This window comes from Oncorhynchus nerka, linkage group LG2 (genome assembly GCF_034236695.1).
Source record: "Oncorhynchus nerka isolate Pitt River linkage group LG2, Oner_Uvic_2.0, whole genome shotgun sequence".
NCBI lineage: Eukaryota > Metazoa > Chordata > Actinopteri > Salmoniformes > Salmonidae > Oncorhynchus > Oncorhynchus nerka.
The window spans coordinates 22,479,304-22,504,799 of record NC_088397.1 but is presented as its reverse complement, the minus strand read 5'-3'; the positions used below and the strand labels follow the sequence as shown (position 1 = coordinate 22,504,799).

Sequence of the window (25,496 nt, the reverse complement as noted above, 5' to 3'; positions counted from 1 at the left end):
AGGGGTGTGAATACTCATGTAAATTAGATATGTATTTTATTTTAATAAATTTGGGAAGTTTAAAAAAATATGTTTTCCCTTTGTCGTTATGAGGTACTGTGGGTGAGAGAAAAAAATCTATTTTGAATTCAGGCTGAAACCATATGGAATAAGCCAAGGTGTATGAATAGTTTCTGAAGGAACTATAATTGACTCCACAACCAAAAACACAGTGCCTTGCAAAAGTATTCACCCCTTGGATTGTTTTTGACATTGTGTTACAAAGTGGGATTAAGATGTCATTTTTTGTCAACAGTCTACATAAGACTAATGTCAAAGTGGATAAATTATTAACTGAAATATAGTGCTTTCATAAGTATTCAGCCCCTTTGTTTAGGCAAGCATAAATGAGTTCAGGAGTCAAATTTGGCTTAACAAATCAGTTACATTGACTCGCTGTGTTAAATAAGGGGATGTCATGATTTTTGAATGACTAACCCTTCCTCTGTAAGGTCCCGCAGTCAAGTTTTGAATTTCAAGCAAAGATGAAACTACAAAGACCAGGGAGCTTTGAAAGCCTCCTCAAGAAGGGCAGTGGTTGATAGATGGGTAACAATAACACATCAGACATTGAATCTCTCTTTAAACATGGTCAAGTTCATAATGATGCTGTGGACAATGTATTAAACCAGCCAGACACAAAGATGCAGGACAGGAATGAAACTGCTCAGGGATGTTACCATGAGGCCATTGGTGATTTTAAAACCGCTTCAATGGCTGTGCTGGGAGAAAAACATTGAGTGAAAAGAACAAACATACAGAATAAAAATGCATGCGATCTTGTATGCAACAAGGCACTAATGTAATACAAAGAAACACAGAAAGGCCTAAATGTAAAGCCAGCACAACACTGAGTAACCGCCTCCTTACTTTCAAGCATGGTGGTGGCTGCATCATGGTATCGGTATGGTTGTCATTGGAAAATACTGTGGAGTTTTTCAGGATAAAAAGAAACAGGATGGAGCTAAGCACAGGCAAAATCCTAGAGGAAAACCTGCTTCACAGCAGAGAATGGGAGAGGAATTCAGCAGGACAATAACCTACCACAAATGGCCGAATCCTCACTGGAGTTGCTTACCAAAAAGACAAATGTTCCTGAGTGGCCAAGTTAGTTGACTTAAATCACCTTGATAATTGCTGTCATAGCCATGATCCCCAACATCTTGACCGAGCATGCAGAATTTTAAAGAGAATATTAGGCAAATATTGCACAAGTCAGGTGAGTAAAGCTCTTAGACTTACCCAAGAAGACTCACAGCTGTAATCACTGCCAAAGGTGCTGTAACATGTATTGACTCAGGGAGCTGAATACTTATGTAATAACTATTTGTCACTACATTTTTATGAATCTTTAAAAAAAATATCTTCCACTTTGACAAAGTATTGTGTAGATTGTTGACAATTTTTTTTGAACAATTACATGCGAAGAAATGCATGGGGTCAATACTTCTGTAAATTCATTTAAGCTTTCTTAATAAACCAGAAAATCAGAAATTCTTTCTGGTTGTTCATCAAAGTTACCTGGCTAACTCATCGATACCCACAGGCAAGCAAATACAGACACACAAATAGAAAAACCACTAGAAACAGTCTCTCCGTTGAGTCATTTATTTGTAAGGCACCATAGACATTTCCTTACTGCCGAGCGCTTTCAGTCATGTTGTGTAGTCAATGTTTGTTTGGTTGGTTTACATTAGATGTGACATTTCCCCACCACGTCTTTTAAATGAAGCTATAAGTATTGGTTTTTCATAACACAGATGACATACATTATCGCCAAGTACACACCTATGAAGTTTCACATACAATGACAAAAATGAAGAGTTTTAAAAATTACATTTACAAAGCTCAACAAGGAGGCGACATTTCCTCAGCATTGTCAAGGGGGCAGGAGAGGAGGGGGGGATATTGGGTAGTACCTCTTTCCATAGCACATCACATAATACACACGCTGCACTGACATGTCGTCTTCCATCACACGCATACACACTAAAAGCAGCTTTGAAACATACAAAAATGCTTAAAAAAGTATATGTATATTGATATATAAATGGGCCCTTCACGACAGAAACACAAACCATTCATGTCCAAGTTTCTCTCTACATTCAATCAAACCTGCCATAGCAAAGTTTACAGTGTCTTGGTTTACAAACTACAGCCCAAAAACGCTCTTCTCATTCTGAACATTTAGACATCTACCTGTGAGGGGAGTCTACCTGGCAGCAGTAGTAGGTTTTTAGGGTCCTGTGATTTTAATTAACCCATTGGGGGGGGGGATAAAGTCTGTGTAAATACTGTAATGGGGGTTTGATTGAATACAGCCCTGGGTCTGGTTTGGCTTTGCTGCCACCTACTGTCCTGTAGAAGAACTAAACCTTATCGCCTCTTATGCATCTGCGGGTAGGTTATAGGTTAGTGCGCTACAGCTGTGTTCTAGCTCCAAGTGCTATGCTAACCAACAGAACGACATATGCAAATGTATTCCTCTCCCTTTCCACCAATAGAATCTGATCTGAATGAGAACATGATTGATGTGAAGATTTGTTCCCGTTAAAATGTAGGCCCCGTCCAGAATCAACCCTTACCCCTTGGACACTTCCTCTGTCTAGGGGAAAGTGCCTAAGGGCTAGGTGTTGATTTGGGACTGGACCATAGACTTGGTCAGTTAAGAGAGTGGACAGACAGGGGCGGGAGGGAGAATAGGAAAAGGTGGTTGATAAAAATAAAACGTAAGTTTGCACACACACACACCCTAAGCTCCTGACTTTTACACTCGACTGTCTTATTCAAGTGGCCCTTTCAGAACACTGTCTGTGAGATCAGTGAGCAGAGTTAGCAGTAACTCTGCAGCCAATCAGCAGAGACCTACAGGAGGAAGTCGTCCCTAGACACTGATCAAAGGTCAGTAATGTTTTGATTGTTTAAATCTGAGCTTAAGGGCAACTTCTACTAGGAGAAGAGGAACAGAGGTCAGGGGTTAAAGGGTTAGAGCTGAGATGGGACCAAGTCACAATTTTGCAAGTCTCAAGTTTAAGCTTTGAGTCAAGTCCCAAGAAATAACGGGCAAGTCCCAAGTCAAGTCCCACAGCTCAGGTCGAGTCAAGTCACAAGTCCCCAATTTTGGGTTTCGGGTCCTCAAGTCAAAGGCTAAGTGTTTTTTTTTGCCAATTTCATTGCAATGATTTTGGACCAACGTGTTTTACAAACTGACTAACAGCGGTTTCCTCTACAGACACAACAATTGGACAATACAACTCACAGGGCTTTGCTTTATGCAGGTTTGCATCGTGTAGGCCTCTGCAACTTTAATTCAAAAGTAACGCACACAGTCCATGTAAATCAGTCATGTTTGATTCATTTCAGTTAATAGTTTTGGATTGAAAAGGTCAAGGCAGCCTAGCCAGTCCAAGTTTGAATTCAACTTACACCAAATTTAATCAGTCACATTTTCCCCTAACACAAATAAATGGTCTATAAAATAGGCTACATAACATTACCACCTGGTTGTTATCAGTAGCCTAGTTGATCAGACTGGGAAGTCATCTCGTTTTCCTCCCATACAGTTTAGGTGTAGGCTGCTGAAACATTTCTGTTAAGAGTTCTTGCTTTTGTTTGTTGGGAATGATGTGTTATCACGTTTGCTAAATAAATACCGCAGGACAGTGGAGAGTGGGGCGCTTTGCTAGATGACGTGCTTTGTGATTTCCGTGAATATGATTGGTGAAGACAGAACAAAAGTCAGAAAACCTGCAGCACTCCGATATGAAGGACAGAGAGGCCTACCTTGTGAGCAAGATGACAAACAGAGTCTCGACTCACATAGCTTGTCCAAGTAAAGTCACCAGTCATAAATGTTCAAGTCAATGTCGATTGGCAAGTGTTTGTTTCTTTTTGCCAAGTTAAGTATCAAGTCATGAAATGTCCAAGTCACGTGACTCGAGTCCACATCTCTGGGTTAGAGGTCAGGGTAGTATCTGTTGGCAATGGGTTGTCAGCGGCAATAGTGAACAGAGGAGAGGAAAGGAAAAGAGGAAGGAGTCAGACAGAGGAGACCTGTCCAACAGGCTTGGTGACGAACTGATTTGATGATAATAGAAGATGAAAAAGAAGGATAAGAAAGCGATGGAGTGGAGGCCCAGAGAGTAATTCTAGAGACCTGAACCACGGGGTGACACCTACTGCATGAACACTCAACTCACCCCCCCCCCTTAGCCCTCCCACAGTAGATCCACGCCTGGTTGTCCATCAGTCCAACTTGTCTCACCCCTCTCTCCACTCCTTCCTATTCATGCTCCACCATCAGTCGGACTTGTCTCCGTCCTCTTCCCTCTGTTCTCTCTCTGCTGCGTCTCTGGCCTTGTCTTCTTTAGCCAGCTGGGCCTGAGCCTGGTGGGGAGGAGACCAGAGAACAAAACACAAGGAGTGGAAGAGAGCCGTGAACTATCATTTGTGTGTGTTACCTGCTAGGGGTGTGTGTGTGTGTGTGTGTGGGGGGGGGGGGGTGTTACCTGTAGGGGGGGTGTTGAATGTCAGGGTCAGGGCTCTACGCTGGCATTTTATACAAGGAAAACATGTGCGCCTAAATAGCAAAATGTAGGTGCATACACACATAAATGCAGGCGCACATTGAAAAGTAGTCTGAGGTAGTGTTTTAAATGTCTCTAAGGCTGGCACAATGATCTGTTAACAGTGTCTGTTTCACAATTTTTCAACATCTCCAGCACTACATGTGAAAACAGTGAATTTCTATGTTTTGTAGTTAAAAAGACAGGAAGATAAGTGTTTCCAATGACATCAACCAATTCTTAGACAATTTAGTATGGAATGCCTACTCCTAATTGGTTAAAATTACAAGTAGGCATTCCATACTAAATTGTCTAAGAATTGGTTAATGATGTCATAGAAAAGTGCTGAATATGAAGTAAAGATTTTTATGACATTTCCCTTTAAGTGAAGAGTCCCCACCACAAAGCTAGAATGCTGGCTTGCAAGTATTGGTTCGGCCTTACAATACTTGCAAAACATAAGCTTTTATTCACATTCAAACTCTAACCAGAAGAAAGCTTTTTCCTCATTGTTGGATGTTCTTGTATGCTTCGCGCTGGCAGTGGCACTGGCTAGCAGAGCAACGTTGGCGCCAACGTCACTATTAGTGCTAGTTAAAGCTTCGTCTTCTTGTGTTGCTTGTGACTCGACGACCATGGACTCAGCCACATCAGTATCACTGGCAAAAACATCGGCCTCCTGTTGTTGATCTTGTCGCTTAAAGCTGCAATATGCAACTTTTTGTCTGGCCCACCAAATTAACATAGAAAAGTGGAGTTATAGATCTGAAATTCTCATTGAAAGCAAGCCTAAGAAGAGGTAGATATGTTCTATGTCCACCATTTCTATGCTTCTCGTTCTGAAGTTTATTTTTTGCGTCTTTTACGTTCAGTTTTGTACACCAGCTTCAAAACAGTGAAAATACAATATGTTTGGTTATGGAAAGTATATTTCACAGCGGTTTAGATTGTACAATGATTCTGTACACTACCTGCTTGTTTTGTCACAAACTGAAATGAGGCGAACGGTTAACATTTTTGCAACCAAGCGGAGCGATTTCCTCATGGTACACCTTTAAAATAAAATGTGATCCTCTTCATCCTTCTCCTGACAGAAGCGAATGCAGATCCTCTCAAGGTAGCTATTCAAAGGCTTGCGTTTCCAGCCTACGGAGGTAGTTCCAGCCTCGGACAACATTAGGCTACGATTGGCTCGTTGAGCTGCATGTTGCATTATGATATTCGTGGTTCTGGGGGTACAAGTCCCCACTTGGATCTTTCACTTTTGCCATTAGCGCACATTTATTTCTAGTCACATATGCAAGTGAAATGGTCACACTGTAGAGCCCTGGAGGTGTGTGTTGCCCGTGTGAGGCGTGTGCGTCGCCCGGGTCAGGTGTGTGTTACCTGTGCATGTGCTGCCTGTGAGTGGGAGTGAGAGGCCAGGATGGAGGACAGGGACATCAGTCCGGCGCTGGAGGTTGGGGGGAGGCTGGGAGCAGACAGACCCATGGGGAGAGGGGCCATCGTGGGGAGGCCCAAGCCCTGGAGCTGAGACAACTGGTGCACCTGGAGCTGCTGCTAAACGCACAGACAGATACACATGGTTATATACACACATATTCATACACGAGTCACATATGCACGGTTAACACACACACACCAGCCTACCCGTATGATAGAGTTCATCTCAGGAGGAGTGACCTGCTTGGCTCTCTCTATGGCCCCTAGGACCTGCTGCTGATGCTGCAACACACACATCCAAACACATTTAGCTATTGTACAGAATTAAATAGATTGAGATTGTACAGCACGTTGATATGGGATTATGTTAACCTTAGGAAAAGTATTTGTAGAGAGGAGAGTAATACCTCTTGAGATAGGTAGGGGAGCACCTGAGCACAGATCCCGTTTAGTCTCTTCACGATCTCAGCCTGGGGAGAAGAGACAGACAGACAGTCAGAATCATAGAGATAGAGGTGTCTAGTGCCCAAAGCCCGTTTTAGCATGGGAAGCACCATTGAGGTCACTCACCATTTTGAAGTAGTTAACTGAGTGGTACTTCCTATGGGTTAAGGAAGGATCACATAATTCCATCCAGATCATCGGTAGGGATCAGCCAATGATTTATACTCGTGAGGAAACATTCCTCAACTGCAGATGGCAGTAAATCGCCGACTTTGGCTGTATACCAGTTGAAAACAACACTTTAGGTGGCCGTGTGCACCCTTTCAGTTTGTTAACCAACTCAGTAGTAGAAGAATGTACTACTTCAAAATGGAGATGGCCTCAATGGTGCCAATGCTCTCACAGATGCCATAATGGGAAAGATGCAATGTTGCGTACTCTAAAGATCTCTATGGTCCGAATACAACACTGGCTTTACCATACAACACAGTACCAGAGAGGGAAGAGGGGGAAAGACAGAGAGCAAGAGAGAAAATAAGCTACCTGTTTGTGCATTTCAATGTTCAGTCCATAAGACATCTCGTAGTACTGCAAAAAGAAGATTTGGGAGTATGTGACGTAACACTAACATACTGCAGAATTCCAATCAATCCCTTGCCCAGATACACTTGTGTACAGTACCAGTCAAAAGTTTGGACACACCTACTCATTCAAGGGGTTCTTTATTTTTTACAATTCTCTACATTGTAGAATAGTGAAGACAAACTATGAAATACCCCACATGGAATCATGTAGTACCCCCCCCCCCCCCCAAAAAAAGTGTTAAATCAAAATATATTGTATATTTTAGATTCTTCAAAGTAGCCACTCTTTGCCTTGATAGATTTGCACACTTGGCATTTTCTCAACCAGCTTCATGAGGAATGCTTTTCCAACAATCTTGAAGGAGTTCCCACATATGCTGAGCACATGTTGGATGCTTTTCCTTCACTCTGCGGTCCAACTCATCCCAAACCATCTTAATTGGGTTGAGGTCAGGTGATTGTGGATGCCAGATCATCTGATGCAGCACTCCATCACTCTCCTTATTGGTCAAATAGTTCTTACACAGCCTATTGGTGTGTTGAGCCATTGTCCTGTTGAAAAACAAATGATAGTCTCACTAAGCACAAACCAGATGGGATGGCGTATCGCTGCAGAATGCTGTGGTAGCCATGCTGGTTAAGTGTGCATTGAATTGTAAATAAATCACACAGTGTCAGCAGCAGGGCACCCCCATACCATCACACCACCTCCTCCATGCTTCACTGTGGGAACCACACAGGCGGAGATCATCCGTTTACCTACTCTGCGTCTCACAAAAACAAGGCGGTTGGAACCAAAAATCGCCAGTCAGACCAAAGGACAGATTTCCACCGGTCTAATGTCCATTGCTCATGTTTCTTGGCCCAAGCAAGTCTCTTCTTGTTGGTGTCCTTTAGTAGTGGTTTCTTTGCAGAAATTCAACCATGAAGGCCTGATTCCCGCAGTCTCCTCTGAACAGTTGAGTTGGAGATGTGTCTGTTACTTGAACTCTGTGAAGCACTTATTTGGGCTGCAATCTGAGATGCAGTTAACTCTAATGAACTTATCCTCTGCAGCAGAGTTAACTCTGGGTCTTCCTTTCCCGTGGCGGTCCTCATGAGAGCCAGTTTCATCATAGCACTTGATGGTTTTTGCGACTGCACTTGAAGAAACTTTCAAAGTCCTTGAAATTTTCCGCATTGACTAACCTTCATGTCTTAAAGTAATGGACTGTCTTTCACTGTGCTTATTTGAGCTATTCTTGCCATAACATGGACTTGATCTTTTACCAAATAGGGCCATCTTCTGTATACCACCCCCACCTTGTCACAACACAACTGATTGGCTCAAACGCATTAAGGAAAGAAATTCCATAAAAATGTACATTTAACAAGGTACACCTGTTAATTGAAATGCATTCCAGGTGACTACCAAGTGTGTGCAAAGCTGTCAAGGCAAAGGGTGGCTACTTTGAAGAATCTCAAATATAAAATATATTTTGATTTGTTTAACACGTTTTTTGGTTAATATAATTCCATGTGTTCTTTTATAGTTTTGATGTCTTCCCTATTATTCTACAATGTAGAAAATAGTATAAATAAAAGAAAAACCATGGAATGAGTAGGTGTGTCCAAACCTTTGACTGGTACTGTATATCTGAGAGAATTGTAGTAATGGCCAACGTGTATCCTAGGTAGGCAAAAAGTAAAAGAAGAGGTGATGATGTCACTCACCATGATGTAATGACGCTGCATCTCTGACTTCTCACTAGCTAGCTTGTCACACTCCATCTTCAAGCTGATTGGATATATGACAACATTTGGTTACGGACATGTCTGTGTATATGAGTGAGTGCATGTTGGAATCTGAGTGCATGCAGTGTGCGTGACTTGAGTGTTTGTGGGTGGGTATTTTGAGTGTATGACTGAGCACGTGTTTGTTTAAGTGTTACCTATGGTATTGTGCTTGTAGGAACTGAAACTCGTCCTTAATGCGGTCGCAGGAGTCGGAGGTGGTGAACTTGAGAGGCTGGGAGGACTGGGAGGAAGCCTGGGGGACAACACAATAACAAACATACAACAGTCAGAATCCCCAAGACAACAACAAACAGTTAGACAATCAACAAGATAACAACAATCAGTGAGAAGCTGCGTTTCCATCCCCTACCCTTCTCACTGACGTGTGCATTTCTTCACTCCCCCTGTATGTGGGACTGTATGGGTGTGTGATAGAAAGGGGACAGGCACGGTTTGGGACTGTGTGTATGTGTGTGAGACACATGGGGGTGATATTGAATGTTCAGTAACAGAGGGATCTGAGATTAACCTAACAGCAGGGGGTTTTCTGGGCTTTTACTGGGCCATTCTTCTAGCCTAGTGGTTAGAGCGTTGGACTAGTAACCGGAAGGTTGCAAGTTCAAACCCCCGAGCTGACAAGGTACAAATCTGTCGTTCTGCCCCTGAACAGGCAGTTAACCCACTGTTCCCAGGCCGTCATTGAAAATAAGAATGTGTTCTTAACTGACTTGCCTGGTTAAATAAAAGGTCAAATTAAATTAGCGCAGGCTGAGAGGATGTGTGTGTCTGTGAGTATGGTCAGGGTTAGATGAGTTTCCAGAGGTGACCAACTGACAAGAATGACCCCAGGCTGAGTCAGAGCCATAATCCAGTGTTAAGATTCTCACCAAGGCCTTACTACTTCAGACTGGTAGAAGGATGCCACCACCCAGATTACACCAGGGCTCTAACAACTACCATCCTGTAGACTTACTGACTGTGAATGCTTTTGCTCCAGCCCCTACACAAACACACTTGGTTTGGCTAAGCAAGGTCCCGATGAGGTGATTAGTAGGGCTAGAGCAAAAGCCTGCACACCCAGTAGCACACACACAAACAGCTCTCCAGGAGGGGCTGGTCATCCTTGGAATTGAAAGAGGACAGGTTTATGCAGGGGCAAACCCTGATAGTGTGAACTAGGATCCCGGCCTAGGGGGTAGTAGGACGCTAAAGAGAAAGAAGAAACACAGAAATAGGCTCTACCATAACAAACTGTGTACATTCATATTTCCCAACCAGTATCATCATTAGCGCACCAGTATTAAATTAAAAAACCTTTAGGTCTACGTTATATAGGTACAACATCCCGTATATTTCAGTTTCCCGTATATTTCAGTTGGTAGAGCATGGCGCTTGCATCGCCAGGGTTGTGGGCTCGATTCCCTGGGCCACACACACATCAAATGTGGGCATGATTAAGTCGCTTTGAATAAAAGAGTCTGCTAAATGGCATATTTTATTGTATATTACATCCACTTCTGTTGTGATGGCATAGTGGCTGGCAGTCCTTGGGACTTCAATGTAATCAAGGATCCAAATTAAAAGACACCTTGATTGAGGATTCAATTGATAGTAAACGTTTAATTATGATTGTACGAATTGACTTAATTCCACATGCCCTTACGTGTTAGGTTTGACTAAAAGACTGTCAAGAAAAAATGTTCTCGAATTTGTCTCCGCAATCTAGTTAGCTACGTTTTATTAGCACATGCCACTTTACCTAGATAGCTGAGATATCCATGTTCAAATATTTCACATTACGTTACTAATGAGTGGCAAACGTTTAGTGTAATATTATAGACTGGCTAAAAGGTGAACATCCATTTCCAAAGCTTAATGAAAACCGCTGTAGTTAGTAATATTGGTTAGCTAACGTTAGCTAGCTAAGTGGGAACTAGCCTGGAATGTAAACAAATGCCGGGGGCGCGTGACAGACAAGCGATTGAATCCATCATCAACAACACAAACGAAAACATACCACGGCCATCGTAGATATCCCCCTTTATTCTTACATGGATAAAAGCTTAATTGCTTATGTAGCTAGCTAGAATAGCTGGAATTTAGCTATCATCTAGCTAGTTATGCTAACGTTAGCTACTTACCGAGTGTCTTGATTGTGGAAACATCATGTCAATGGATTTATCGGTGTTCCTCAGCAACCAGGATAAAAATATCTAGACCCCGTTTTTGGACAACTATAGCGTCTTCCCTTGTTTTGTTTTTTTAGACAGCTACGTTAACGTTGGCTGGCTAGCTATTTATCTTAACGTTATCTAGGACACCAGTTACCCGGTCTCACGTAGTGATTGTTTTTTCTCCAACGTTGTTGGCTAGCTAGCGTTGGTTTTGATTTGGTCCCTTGTCAAAAAATTAACAAATGGCACCAAAAGAGGCTGAACACCAAGACGTGCAACGTTAGATAATATGGCACCGATTGAAGAATCTTAAAATAAACCTGGGCTAGGTAGATGTTGACTAAGTCACAGAAATATCCTTTCTTGTTAGCTAACTAACTAACGTTAGCTAGCAAATCTTAGCAGAGAAGCGAGCCAACGTAAGTTTAGGTAGCAGATTTGTATATTGTCCAATTCCTCGTAGATATTATAGCTGTCAAGTGGGGCAATCGTGTCGAAAATCTGTTCTTGAAAAGCGTCTTCAATTCCACAATGTGTTAGCTAGCTACCATTAGCTGGCTAGCTAATGTCCACACACAAGCCTTCACTACTAGCTGAAACCACCCCTTGCGCTACAAAATGTACGAGTCATCGATGAGCGGGCGTTGCATGTGATGAGAGAATGAGGTGGCGCTCCGAAGGCCCATTTTAGATGTCAAATGTATAAAATTACAGTTTGCGGAAGTGTTGCTGCTGCCGTGTGCCCCTGGTGGAAGGTGTGCAGAACTGTCCCCTAATGATGCACGCAAATGTGAGATGTGGTGGTTCCCTAACACTCATAAAGTAATGGATAAAGTAATCCTTCTCCCCCTCCCCCCCCCCCTTAAAAGACCTAGATGCACTATTGTAAAGTGGCTGTTCCACTGGATGTCATAAGGTGAAAGCACCAATTTGTAAGTCGCTCTGGATAAGAGCGTCTGCTAAATGACTTAAATGTAAATGTAATAACAATAGCCTTCTCATTTAATGTATAATAACCCCAATCCCATAACTTCGTAATCATGATCCTCATAATGTAGACGAAATATGTCCATCACTGATTATTTCTATTCTGTGACACTCCTATCTATTTCACTAGCAGAAGTCACAGAATGACAACTGACAATTCTGAGAAATGACAGCATTTCAATAACACCAAGAGGAAGGAAAACCTCTATATAGACCCAAAAGCCATATTGTATAGACCCTCTTTGATGGAACAATGGCCAGGTCCAGAAACAACCCCTGTTGTTCCTAACCATAGGCACTTGAAGGCCTACTTATCAAATCCTATGAGAACTACACAAGTGCATAGTGGTTAGAAGAGAAGGGCTTGGGTCATTTCTAGACATGGCATATGCCAGACTAGTCATTAACCACACACACACACACAATCAGCAAGTATACGAACAAATTTATTTCAATTTAAAACAGATACCTTGTCATTATGTTCTCTCTTAGAAGGCGACGATGATCGTAATAAATCATGTTCATGTTTGAATGAGGATCAGGCAACAGTGGTTGAAACAAATGCATGAAAACACATTAAAAAAAGAAAAGAAATATGGCGAGAGTAATGCAAATCAATAATCCATAATAACCAACCGATCAATCAATAACCGATTCCACCCTTTCATCAAGGTCTCTGCATCAGCCAATACATTTTTCTGAGCCCTCACCTCCTCCCAACACTAAATACATGCAATTGTATAATTACACAATTTAAAATAAAAAAAGTGTACTTATAGTTTTTGTTAGGGGTGGCGTAGTCAAACATGCCAGGTGTTTAGGTCTCTGGTGTTCTTAAAAATGGGACCATCCAAGATGGCTGTCCCCTGATGATGATGTCAGCGTTGGCACTTAAGAGAGAGAGAGCCTGGCTCTAGAGAGAGTTGGGTTGGCACACAGTATAATACATCATTTACATTTGGTTTACATACAAAAAAAAAAAACAGCATTGTATATTTTATACACCAACTAAAACATTTAACCCTCAGGTTTCCTTAGATTAAAAAATAAATCAAGTGGTCCTAAATACAATAGTGTTCCGGTAATATTTTTTTTATCTTACAAAAAAGATTTAAAGGAAAGAAGTCAAGCTAAGTTCTCAATATGCACCATGTCCATGTTAATCTGACCAGGTAAAACTCTGGGTCCTAGTTACAGCCTAGGAACAACTCTGGGCCCTAATGTGCAGACACTTCAGGAGAGCCAACCAATTAACCCACAGGAAGTGGTAAACAAGAGATTAGTAGTGTTTCCTATAAATATAACTGATTAATCACCAAGTCAGATGATTGTAGTTAGGACTGTTTTCACCCTTCATTGTGGAGGCAGTACAGGAGCCTAAGTGCTTGTCTGTTTGGTATGTGAGTTGTATTCAACACATTGTTTGTGGGCAGGTCAACACCGAATGAAATACTGAATGTCATACTTGGATAATATCCTCGAATACTGGCTGCAGTGTGCAGGCTTTAGTTCCAGTACAACACTAACACACTTGGTTCAACTAGTTGTGGTCTAAATTCAAGACCATGATTAGTTCTCAATCAGTTGACTGGGGTGTTAGGGCTGGTATGGAACAAAAGTCTGCACAGGTGTGCTAGAGCTGTGTGTTGCGCAGCTATGCTTTAACTTGGAATATAATTTTAACACCTGGTTTAACACCCCGCCTCTACTGCAGGAGTGTCTAATGACAATGTGCAAAATCTCCTCAACAGGCACAAAGCACACCCCCGGATGGTAAAACTAGCAGTAGGACAGTAGAAGGAAAGTTCCCTTTAACACTGATCTAAGGTCAGTTTTGCATTCCCCCCCCCCCCCCCCCCCCTTAAATGGATAAAAGGCCCAATGCAGACATTTTTACCTCAAAATCAAGTAATTTCTGGGTAACAATTAAGTACCATAATGTGATTGTTTTTACTCAAAATAGTCAACAACAAAAAAACAGCTTCTTAGCAAGAGTCATTTCTCAAGCATGAATTTTGCTAGGACTGTCTGGAAGTGGTGGTCTGAATGGCGAGGGGACAACTGAAAACTAGCTGTTATTGGTAGAGGTTTGAAACGTTTTTTTAAAAATGGCTTATTAACTAATTTACCACATGGTGATATCAAACAGACAAACCAAAACTCAAACCCACCAAAACAGGCAGAAATTTCAGGTGGTCTTTTCAAACAGCTCTTACACTAAAATAGCATTATCACCATTTTCACAGTATTATTCCAACCTTAGTGTGGAAATCTATACAAAACACAGGAAATTCACATTTGACTGCACTGGGCCTTTAAGGTTAGCATTGAGGGAGGGTAAGCTGATCCAGGATCACACCCTTGATAACACATCAAACAGTGAAGTAGGGAACTTGGGGCTTGACAGATTCCCTCATTCGGAGCTGGAAGCTTGTCTGATCCAGAGAAAGAGAAAGTAAAAAAATGAATGGTAGTGTTGGTCATGTATCCCACCACAGCTGCATTCACACACGGTCTTTGTTGAACAAAATGATCCCCACAAACACTCTTGAGTGAATGGCTTAGTTGACTGTGAACCTAAAACCAGGGGTGCACGACCCAGTGCTTCGAAGTCCGCATTCCTGCTGGCTTTCATTTCTTCCCGGCATTTACTTGATCAATGAATGTTACCAATCGGCTGGAGATTGCAAACACCTGATTTCACAGATAGAAATCCGTTTTTGGTTAGAAGGCAACAGAAAAAAAACCAGCAAGACTGCAGCCCTTGAGGACAGAACGCAACAGTGGACCCTTGTCCTCTACTGCCCATCGCTTTCTAAGATTTTTTGAATTCACTCATTGAATTTCCAGTCACCTCATGAATTGAAAACCGAATTGAGCCCTGTCCTTTACTAGTTATCTCCCCCATCTGCCTGCCTGTCTGATTCATGGCGATAGCCCTTAATGAGAATAATGAAGAACAAGTTGCCTGTAGAAAGAGGTTCAAAAGTAGATCTGCAACGTCACTGGTTCTATCAAAGCAAGCCTTGGAACTTGAACTAAAACAACTCAAACCAACGACAACGCAAACTGTGTTTAAATTACAACGACAGAGCAAGCATAGACCGTACTGGTCTCCAATCACTGGTTATAAAAATTCACCTACGTTCATATGGTACATTTCCTATGTATGCAGTTACAGAGCTGTGCCTATTAGAAACCCAAGAGGAGAAATACAAGTTTTCATCAATGAAACGAAACAAAGTGACTTAATGTGAGAAGAAAACCATTGAATTTAACATGGATATAGATAGAATGGCAAAGTACATCTGGAATTGTCTTAAGATAAAAAAGAAAGCAGAGATTTAGTACATACTATAGTAGACGTCTGTTTTGTTACAGCAGATTAGACTCAAGTCTAGCCCCGACCGCATTTCAACATGATAGAAACAAAAGCAGTCAAATTATCAACACCTTCAAACCTGGTTCCATAAATTATTAGATAAATTAAAATAAAACAAATTAAAACTTTATTTAGTTACTCTTTTAATATCATGTATTTTGTCAACATATTGTGAATAACTAATCTGCTCTAGTGTTAGTAGGGAGAAGCTGCAGAGAGGCGTGGATCTAGAATGTTCTAGAATAGAAGGCTCCTGATGGTTTAGAACCTCCGTTCTGAGACCCTTCCTTTCCTCTCACTGCAGCCCTCTGTGTGTGTAGTCCTCTTATAATCATTTTTTAAAAATCCAGAATCACAGTATAAATACTAGTAAATTCATAGGAAAACAAAAACAGTACACTATTGAAAAGGAAAAAATGGGATTTTCTTCTATTTTTTTTTTGTTGCCAAAGATGGTGTACTGTACCACAGAGTGTTTTTGTACAGGAGCGTTTCTGTGTACATGTATTTACAAACAGAAATATACACAAACAATAACTTTTTGACTTCAGAGTATGCTTGCCTGTCCATCTGGGAGACAGGATCTTACGTCTCCTGCTCCCACCAATCAACAACCACCTCTCATCAACAAACAAAAGTGTCTATACAGTAAAAAAAAAAGGTAAACAACATAAAGCTTCCTGTGTGTCTTGGATAATGGATGCCACCGTGTCATTTGTGGGGATGGATTGCCCAGAATCTCCAGAGCACATCTAATTGGGTCGCTGGGCGACTTAACACGTGATGTCATTCTTTCACAGACTGATGTACCGTACAGTGATGACATCATATCCATACATGACTCCCTCCCCCTCAGCGACTGTCCAATCAGAACATAGTAGCAAGTATCGGATGTTCGGTAATCTTAATGTGGCGTGTATCAAACAGAACGTGGTACTGCGGATGTCAAACGGAAGGTTTCGATCTATCAGTCAGTAAACCAGTGAAGGAGGGAAGCGATGTGATCAAACCTAAACATGAACAACCACAACCTTCTGTAAAGGATCAAATTAGTCCGTTTCTGATTACCATCTTGTTTTTGTGATATTTTGGCTATTTTGCAAATTTTTTAAATACAAGATCTTGTTTTGCTAACCGCTTCTATAACTTTTCAAACGACTTCTTAGTCGTCGGATAGAAGTTGACATAGCAACAAGTTACTATTATTAAAAACTACTTGTAAAAAAGCTCAGCGATACACAGATTTAATCGATTTGCTTTTTCCTCTCCCTCTGGTGCTTTCAGTCTTAGTGTAATTTGTCTACATACGTAATTACTTTATAACATAGTTAATTATATATTTTTGCGTTTGCGATGCTCACTTAAGAGTATACATTCATCGATGCAAGGTCGAAACAGAATCTTTGGTCTGCCCCCTCACTTCTGTGTGACATCACTTCCTGCTCGCGTCCTGGTGGCTTCCTTCGGTTACCTCATCGTCTCCACCCCCCTCCCAGTCTATAGCCCCTCCCTTATAGAGTGCGGTTGGGTCACTCCTTCCACCAATCAGAGGATGTGATCTCAGGTCAGTTGACTGAGGGTTTAAGGGTTAAAGACCCACAGTTCACTGACCGCACTGGTCCTCTTCCCCACACACACACACACACACACACACACACACACACAATTGTCCCCTCCCGTAGTCATGGCATGTGTGTGGAGAAGAGGAGACTGACAAGCTGCTGAGAACGAGGGAGAGGACAGGCTTATGGCAAAAGGATAGAAAATAGGGAAGGAATGAGAGAGCGAACGGGAGGAGAGATATAGGAAGAGGGGGTCTTAAATCGCTGGAGTGAAAAGCAGGAGGGGGAAAGATCAACTAGATTTGTAGGTGTGTGTAAGCTTCATAAGTGTGTGTGTGTAGGCTAAGCTGTGCAACTGGGAAGAGTGTGTGTTTGCGTGCAAGAGTCTCTCAGACCAGGTTGTATTCTTTGAGGTTGAGCTGCAGGATGGTGTCTTTGACGGCAGCGAAGACGAAGCGGATGTTCTCGGTGTCCGTGGCGCAGGTGAAGTGGGAGTAGATGATCTTGTCGCTATCCGGGTTCAGGTCCACAAACATCTTCAGGATAAACTCCCGGCCCGCCTGGGCATCTCGCTGGGGACCTGGGGCACACACACAGTCAATCCCGCATCACGGTAGTCAGAAACCATCAGACACACGGTATATCACTAAGGTAACTGTAGACACACACACACACCATCAAACTCAGGGAAGTAATCGACCAGGTGGGAGTATGAGATCTTCTCCTCCAGCAGATCCTTCTTGTTGAGGAACAGGATGACTGAGGAGTTCTGGAACCAGGGGTAGGTGATGATGGTCCTAAACAACGCCTTACTCTCCTCCATACGGTTCTGACAGAGGGACAGAGGACAGTTAGTAAAGGTGTTTGATGTGTGTGTGCCGTGATGTGTGCGGGCGGGCGAGTGTGTGGTATCTTTGACATGATAACCATAGATTTAGGATCAGATGACCTAATCCCAACTCCAAAAACGAACCATTAGGGGATTAAAGGCATATCTGACCCTGGATCACTGGAAAGAGTCAAATTCTACCTAGCTCACCAATGTTTCACTATGGGAAACCGGGAAGACAAAAAGGCGAAACATCTCTCCCACCTTTCCCTAGTGTGTGTGTACACACCTCGTTGTCAGACTCCACCAGGACTTGGTCGTACTCGCTGAGGGCTACCAGGAACATGATGGAAGTGACATTCTCAAAACAGTGGATCCACTTCCTCCTCTCTGACCTTTGACCCCCTACATCCACCATCCTGGAGCATGGACGGCGGGAGGAGAGGTGCCAGGACACGGAGGACGAGAGAGAAGAGATGTTAAAGTGTTGCTGTGTTTGTAGAACAACTAATAAGACTGTCTAAAAACTCTAAAATGACTTCCTGAATCCACCCACGCAGAAGGGTTGGTGTCAATCAGTCCTCATTGATTTTCTATGTCTGTGATTTAACTCCACTTACAGTTAGTGTATGGATGGATTCAACAGCCACATGAAGACCTAGCCCAAAACCACACACATATACAGAGGGTGGTGGAACATTTGAGATGGTTCAAAGTGAACTTGAGATGTAGAATCCTAATGACCGCCATTTTGGCACCTAACGTTCCAAGACAATCCCATTCAACTGAGACTCTAAAGGAGAACGTTTGGTGGAAACATGGAGGACAGTTTGTTCACTGTCTCATCTATGAACCTGAGAGGTCCCAGTTAGGAAAGCCTACGGTGGAAAACACACGCAGATCATAAACTGACATACAGTACCAGTCAAAGGTTTGGACACACCTACTCATTCCAGGGTTTTCTTTATTTGGACTATTTTATCCATTGTAGAATAATAGTGAAGACATCAACACTATGAAATAACACATATGGAATCATGTGGTAACCAAAAAAGTGTTAAACAAATCAAAATATATTTTATATTTGAGTTTCTTCAATGTAGCCTCCCTTTGCCTTGATGACAGCTTTGCACACTCTTGGCATTCTCTCAACCAGCTTCATGAGGTAGTCACCTGGAATGCATTTCATCTAACAGGTGTGCCTTGTTAAAAGTTAATCTGTGGAATTTCTTTCCTTCTTAATGCGTTTGAGCCAATCAGTTGTGTTGTGACAAGGTAGGGGTGGTATACTGAAGATAGCCATATTTCGTAAAAGACCAAGTCCATATTATGGCAAGAACAGCTCAAATAAGCAAAGAGAAACAACAGTCCATAATTACTCTAAGACATGAAGGTCAGTCAATGCAGAACATTTCAAGAACAGGAAAGCAAGATGGTGTGGGGTTGCTTTGCTGGTGACACTGTCTGTGATTTATTTACAATTCAAGGCACATTTAACCAGCATGGCTACCACACCATTCTGCATCAATACACCATCCCATCTTGTTTGGGTGTAGTGGGACTATCATTTGTTTTTCAACAGGAAATGACCCAAAACACACCTCTAGGCTGTCTAAGTCTATTTGACAAAGGGGTGTGATGGAGTGCTGCATCAGATGACCTGGCCTCCACAATCACTCGGGGGATGAGTTGGATCGCAGAGTGAAGAAAAAGAGGCCAACAAGTGCTCAGCATATGTGGGAAGTCCAAGACGTTTGGAAAAGCATTCCTCATGAAGCTGGTTGAGAGAATGCCAAGAGTTTGCAAAGCTGTCATCAAAGCAAAAGGGTGGCTACTTATAATATATTTTGATTTGGTTACTACATGATTGTGTCCAAACTTTTGACTGGTACTGTATGTAACACAGTGTGGAAACAAATGTAGGTAACACTTTACTTCTTGAAGATCTGACTTTAAACTGCTTATTATCATTACATCATTTAGTTTATGTAGGCCTATGTTATAGGCAGTTTATAACCTTATCTATGCATAAAGTGTTACCCAGTGAATGGATCATCAGTAAAGAGTGAGCTGTGCCCATCACCATTCACAAGTTGCCCCTAACCTCAGATCTAGGATCAGATAACCGTACCACAATTCCAAACATTAACCATAAGGGGGATGAAGGTATATCAGATCCTGGATCAGTGGATGGAGGAAAATTCTACCTAGTCCACCCAGTGGCAAGGGAGGGCAAAAAAAGCAAACCAGCTCTCCCACCATTCCCTAGTGTGTGTGTGTCTGTGTTCCTGAAGCATTAGCCAAGCGCAATTGTGCAACCCTGGTGGAGGTGAGACAAAAAAAAGAGAACGAGAGAAGAGGTAGAGAGAGGACTAGGAACAGAGAAAGAGGAGAACGGGAGAGTAGGTAGAGAGAGGACTAGGAACAGAGAAAAAGGAGAACGTTAGAAGAGGTAGAGAGAGGACTAGGAACAGAGAAAGAAGAGAGCGAGAGAGGAGGTAGAGAGAGGACTAGGAACAGAGAAAGAGGAGAACGGGAGAGGCGGTAGAGAGAGGACTAGGAACAGAGAAAGAGGAGAATGGGAGAAGAGGTAGAGAGAGGACTAGGAACAGAGAAAGAGGAGAACGGGAGAGGACTAGGAACAGAGAAAGAGGAGAACGGGAGAGGAGGTAGAGAGGACTAGGAACAGAGAAAGAGGAGAACGGGAGAGGAGGTAGAGAGAGGACTAGGAACAGAGAAAGAGGAGAACGGGAGAGGAGGTAGAGAGAGGACTAGGAACAGAGAAAGAGGAGAACGGGAGAGGAGGTAGAGAGAGAACTAGGAACAGAGAAAGAAGAGAGCGAGAGAGGAGGTAGAGAGAGGACTAGGAACAGAGAAAGAGGAGAACGGGAGAGCGGTAGAGAGAGGACTAGGAACAGAGAAAGAGGAGAATGGGAGAAGAGGTAGAGAGAGGACTAGGAACAGAGAAAGAGGAGAACGGGAGAGGACTAGGAACAGAGAAAGAGGAGAACGGGAGAGGAGGTAGAGAGGACTAGGAACAGAGAAAGAGGAGAACGGGAGAGGAGGTAGAGAGAGGACTAGGAACAGAGAAAGAGGAGAACGGAAGAGGAGGTAGAGAGAGGACTAGGAACAGAGAAAGAGGAGAACGGGAGAGGAGGTAGAGAGAGGACTAGGAACAGAGAAAGAGGAGAACGGGAGAGGAGGTAGAGAGAGGACTAGGAACAGAGAAAGAGGAGAACGGGAGAGGAGGTAGAGAGAGGACTAGGAACAGAGAAAGAGGAGAACGGGAGAGGAGGTAGAGAGAGGACTAGGAACAGAGAAAGAGGAGAACGGGAGAGGAGGTAGAGAGAGGACTAGGAACAGAGAAAGAGGAGAACGGGAGAGGAGGTAGAGAGAGGACTAGGAACAGAGAAAGAGGAGAACAGGAGAGGAGGTAGAGAGAGGACTAGGAACAGAGAAAGAAGAGAGCGAGAGAGGAGGTAGAGAGAGGACTAGGAACAGAGAAAGAGGAGAACGGGAGAGGCGGTAGAGAGAGGACTAGGAACAGAGAAAGAGGAGAACGGGAGAGGACTAGGAACAGAGAAAGAGGAGAACGGGAGAGGAGGTAGAGAGGACTAGGAACAGAGAAAGAGGAGAACGGGAGAGGAGGTAGAGAGAGGACTAGGAACAGAGAAAGAGGAGAACGGGAGAGGAGGTAGAGAGAGGACTAGGAACAGAGAAAGAGGAGAACGGGAGAGGAGGTAGAGAGAGAACTAGGAACAGAGAAAGAAGAGAGCGAGAGAGGAGGTAGAGAGAGGACTAGGAACAGAGAAAGAGGAGAACGGGAGAGGCGGTAGAGAGAGGACTAGGAACAGAGAAAGAGGAGAATGGGAGAAGAGGTAGAGAGAGGACTAGGAACAGAGAAAGAGGAGAACGGGAGAGGACTAGGAACAGAGAAAGAGGAGAACGGGAGAGGAGGTAGAGAGGACTAGGAACAGAGAAAGAGGAGAACGGGAGAGGAGGTAGAGAGAGGACTAGGAACAGAGAAAGAGGAGAACGGAAGAGGAGGTAGAGAGAGGACTAGGAACAGAGAAAGAGGAGAACGGGAGAGGAGGTAGAGAGAGGACTAGGAACAGAGAAAGAGGAGAACGGGAGAGGAGGTAGAGAGAGGACTAGGAACAGAGAAAGAGGAGAACGGGAGAGGAGGTAGAGAGAGGACTAGGAACAGAGAAAGAGGAGAACGGGAGAGGAGGTAGAGAGAGGACTAGGAACAGAGAAAGAGGAGAACGGGAGAGGAGGTAGAGAGAGGACTAGGAACAGAGAAAGAGGAGAACAGGAGAGGAGGTAGAGAGAGGACTAGGAACAGAGAAAGAGGAGAACGGGAGAGGAGGTAGAGAGAGGACTAGGAACAGAGAAAGAGGAGAACGGGAGAGGAGGTAGAGAGAGGACTAGGAACAGAGAAAGAGGAGCAGATGAGAATACAAAAGGGAAGAAGATGGAGGGATACAGAAGGCACCTCTGATGGCGGGATTCCTTTGCTGGGTGAACGACAGGAGTGTGTCCTCCGAGTAGTTCTGACTGGAGTGTGTGTGAGAGTGTGTGCATGTCAAGGTTTCTTCCTTCCGTTTCTCTTTGCCACTGTCCTCCTAGGTTGTCTTTTAGGTTTTGTTAAGTGTTCTTCTGTGTTAAACGATTCAAGTAGAAGTAAAGGTAAGTCATGTAAAATGTTAGTCTGTCTGATAAAGTTACATTATGTACCAGGAACTGATTCAGACCAGGTGAGACTTGTTCTAAGTCAGTGATCTTAATCAATGATTTAACATCCAGGGAAAAGGCAACCAGCAGTACTATGGTCTTCGAGGCCTAGATTTGCATAGTCCTGTCTTTGAATTAAACAGATTGGGTTTTTTCTTTTCGTTTTTCCAGAAGTGAATGTATGTGATTTAAATTGTGATGAAACGCCCTCCTGCTGTAGCATGGGGTACTGCAGTCCACAGAGACCAAGAGCCAATCAGAGCCCTGCAGGACCCCAGGCCCGAAATAACATCCTTCACTGGGAGAGAGAGAGAGGACGACCTCCTTTCCTCTGCCAGGATGAACAGAGGGGAGGAGAGGAGAAAGAGGGTGACCCATTTTAAAAAGACAGGCGCCAGAATGTAGGACTTTGGACTCACGAGGACGTGTGTGAGTGTATGAGTGGAGGAGGTTGGGTGTGTGTGTGTGTGAGAGAGAGAGATCAATGGTGGAGATCAAGCCTACAATAAAACACAGCTCTGTCCACTGCTGATTGAGGAGTTCAATGATAGTTATGGAACAACCAGAGCGTATGACATGCGAGATGTACACATCGGTATGCCCTGTCCAAATACTGATAAATGTATCCTTCCTTCATTTAAAGTAACCACTAATTAATGACATGACTGGATTGGTGAAAGCTTAATGTGGGACTCTTAACTTTCACCTATGCTCTCATGCCAAAGCGGTGATTACTTTGAGAAAAGGAGGATGCATTTTAAGAAGTAATGGAGCAGGGCCAAGGGATGATTCACTGGTTACCATGACTGCACAAGGGCACTGATGCTGATATCCCCTTCCTGAATGATGCATTTGCTAGGCTAATGTTAGCACCTTAGCCTCTTCTACTTGAAAAGGATGCTGAAGTTAGTTGCGCCACCTGACTGATGCTTTTGCTAGGCTCATGTTAGCACCTTAGCCTCTTCTACTTGAAAAGGATGCTGAAGTTAGTTGCGCCACCTGACTGATGCTTTTGCTAGGCTCATGATGCTTTTGCTAGGCCGCATTGTCTACCTGAAAATGATGTATTTGCTAGGCTAATGTTAGCAACTCCACCTGACTATGACGTGTCTGCTAGGCTAAAGTTAGCACGCTAGCATTGTCTACCTGAAAATGATGCTTGACAAGTCGAAGGGGTACTCTATGATGCCGGTGGTGGGGATTCGCACCCTCAGAACATCTTGCTGTGTGGGCAGATAGTTGTTGTCTGAGATACGGTCCAGATCAGTTAGATAGCTACAAACCGAGGGAGAAAGAAAGAGAGATAGAAAGAGACAGACCACAGTCATATAAAGCACGGTAGACAGTAAGCATTACCGCCACACCTCCCTACCAATGCAGAGAAGGTGGATCAGTCCAGTGTGGAAGGTTTGGGCGACCGTACCAAGTCTAGAACAGTAGTGTTGGTCCATATTAGGCTTCTACCACCACCCCGAGCCCCATACACAGACCCACTCAACCCCCAAAGCAACTCTGAGAACGGCCGTTTCAGGTCTTTACCTTCACAATAAAAGGCTTTAGTTTAGTTGTAGCCATTTTTGCATCAACACAACAAGCCATTTTGATGCTATTTCGCATCATTTCTAGTTTGGGGTTCTGCAACGATTGCATAACAGTTGGGTTGTCCTGAGTGGGCCCAGTCTCAGAGAGGTGCTATGTGGGTACCTGGGTGTGTGTGTGTCAGTGTGTTGCAGGACAGTGACATAGTGAGGACGTCGGTGGCAGCAGCAGAGGCAGAGAAGGAGCAGTCCCTCGCTGCAGTACCGTGACGGTACCTGAAGATGCAGTTCTCCAGGTCAAACGGGTACTCTATGATTCCCGTGGTGGGGACCCGGACACGAAGCACATCCTGCTGAGTAGGAACATATCCCTCCGCGGTGACGCGGTCTATATCACTAAGGTAACTGCAGACACACACAGACACACAGTCTATCACTAAAGTAACTGGATGGCTGCACATACACACCAACATGCTGACCAGACTGCTCATTTGTGCGCCATCACGTGCTTGTTGATTTTGTCCACCCACGCCAGACGCGATCAGGACACGCAGGTTGAAATATCAAAACGAACTCTGAACCAACTATATTAATTTGGGCACAGGTCGATAAGCATTATATAAACATTGGGTTGTTATTTGACCTGAAATGCACAAGGTCCTCTACTCCAACAATGAATCCACAGATAAAAGGGTAAACAGAGTTTGATTCCGGTAATCTCTCCTCCTTCAAGTTTCTTCTTCTCCTTTGACTTTATATGGCAGTTGGCAACCAACTTTAAAGGTGCATTACCACCACCAACTGGACTGTGGACCTCAGTTCATCTTTCAATCGCCCACGTGGGTATATGCTCCTAAAAACCAATGAGGAGCTGGGAGAGGCGGGTCTTGCAGCGCGTCAAGCGTCACAAATAGAACCAAGTTCTATTTTAGCGCCTGGCTAAGCAGACGCTCGTTGACGCCCGCAAGCAGTGTGGGTGCAATCATTGAATAACATGTACAGTCATTGCCAAAAGTTTTGAGAATGACACAAATATTTATTTCCACAAAGTTTGCTGCTTCAGTGTCTTTAGATATTTTTGTCAGATGTTACTATGGAAAACTGAAGTATAAGTACAAGCATTTCATAAGTCACAGAGGCTTTTATTGACAATTACATGAAGTTGATGCAGAGAGTCAATATTTGCAGTGTTGACCCTTCTTTTTCAAGACCTCTGCAATCCGCCCTGGCATTGCTGTCAATTAACTTCTGGGCCACATCCTGACTGATGGCAGCCCATTCTTGCATAATTAATGCTTGGACTTTGTCAGAATGTGTGGGTTTGTGTTTGTCCACCCACCTCTTGAGGATTGACCACAAGTTCTCAATGGGATTAAGGTCTGAGGAGTATCCTGGCCATGGACCCAAAATATCAATGTTTTGTTCCCCGAGCCACTTAG

General features: G+C 43.4%; 2 protein-coding genes across 5 annotated transcripts in view; both read right to left on the bottom strand.

The window, feature by feature from the left end:
- Positions 1 to 1,631: 1,631 nt before the first annotated feature.
- LOC115120287 (TLE family member 5-like) lies at positions 1,632 to 11,756 on the bottom strand. Of its 2 annotated transcripts, none has more exons than XM_029649200.2 (8): positions 10,993 to 11,756; positions 9,007 to 9,104; positions 8,789 to 8,852; positions 7,035 to 7,079; positions 6,455 to 6,517; positions 6,255 to 6,329; positions 5,991 to 6,164; positions 1,632 to 4,425 (listed from the first exon to the last, which is right to left on the bottom strand). In XM_029649200.2, the coding sequence occupies exons 1-8, from the start codon at positions 11,017 to 11,019 to the stop codon at positions 4,339 to 4,341; spliced, it is 633 nt and encodes a 210-aa protein (XP_029505060.1). In that variant the 5' UTR covers positions 11,020 to 11,756; the 3' UTR covers positions 1,632 to 4,338. The 2 variants fall into 2 exon arrangements, with proteins under 2 accessions (XP_029505060.1, XP_029505062.1); XM_029649202.2 differs by having other exon boundaries at positions 5,991 to 6,161; positions 10,993 to 11,753.
- A 681-nt stretch (positions 11,757 to 12,437) lies between these two features.
- LOC115120284 (guanine nucleotide-binding protein subunit alpha-11-like) overlaps positions 12,438 to 25,496 on the bottom strand; it is a 70,041-nt gene continuing 56,982 nt past the window's right edge. Inside the window, exons 4-8 of one of the 3 annotated variants that reach the window (XM_065024629.1) lie at positions 24,334 to 24,462; positions 23,666 to 23,794; positions 18,075 to 18,204; positions 17,632 to 17,785; positions 12,438 to 17,536 (exon numbers count right to left, since the gene is read on the bottom strand). In XM_065024629.1, the coding sequence (XP_064880701.1) occupies positions 17,346 to 17,536; positions 17,632 to 17,785; positions 18,075 to 18,204; positions 23,666 to 23,794; positions 24,334 to 24,462 (733 nt within the window). In that variant the 3' untranslated portion in view covers positions 12,438 to 17,345. The remainder of the gene's footprint in view (positions 17,537 to 17,631; positions 17,786 to 18,074; positions 18,205 to 23,665; positions 23,795 to 24,333; positions 24,463 to 25,496) is intronic. The other 2 variants (XM_065024633.1, XM_065024631.1) reach the window with 2 other exon arrangements.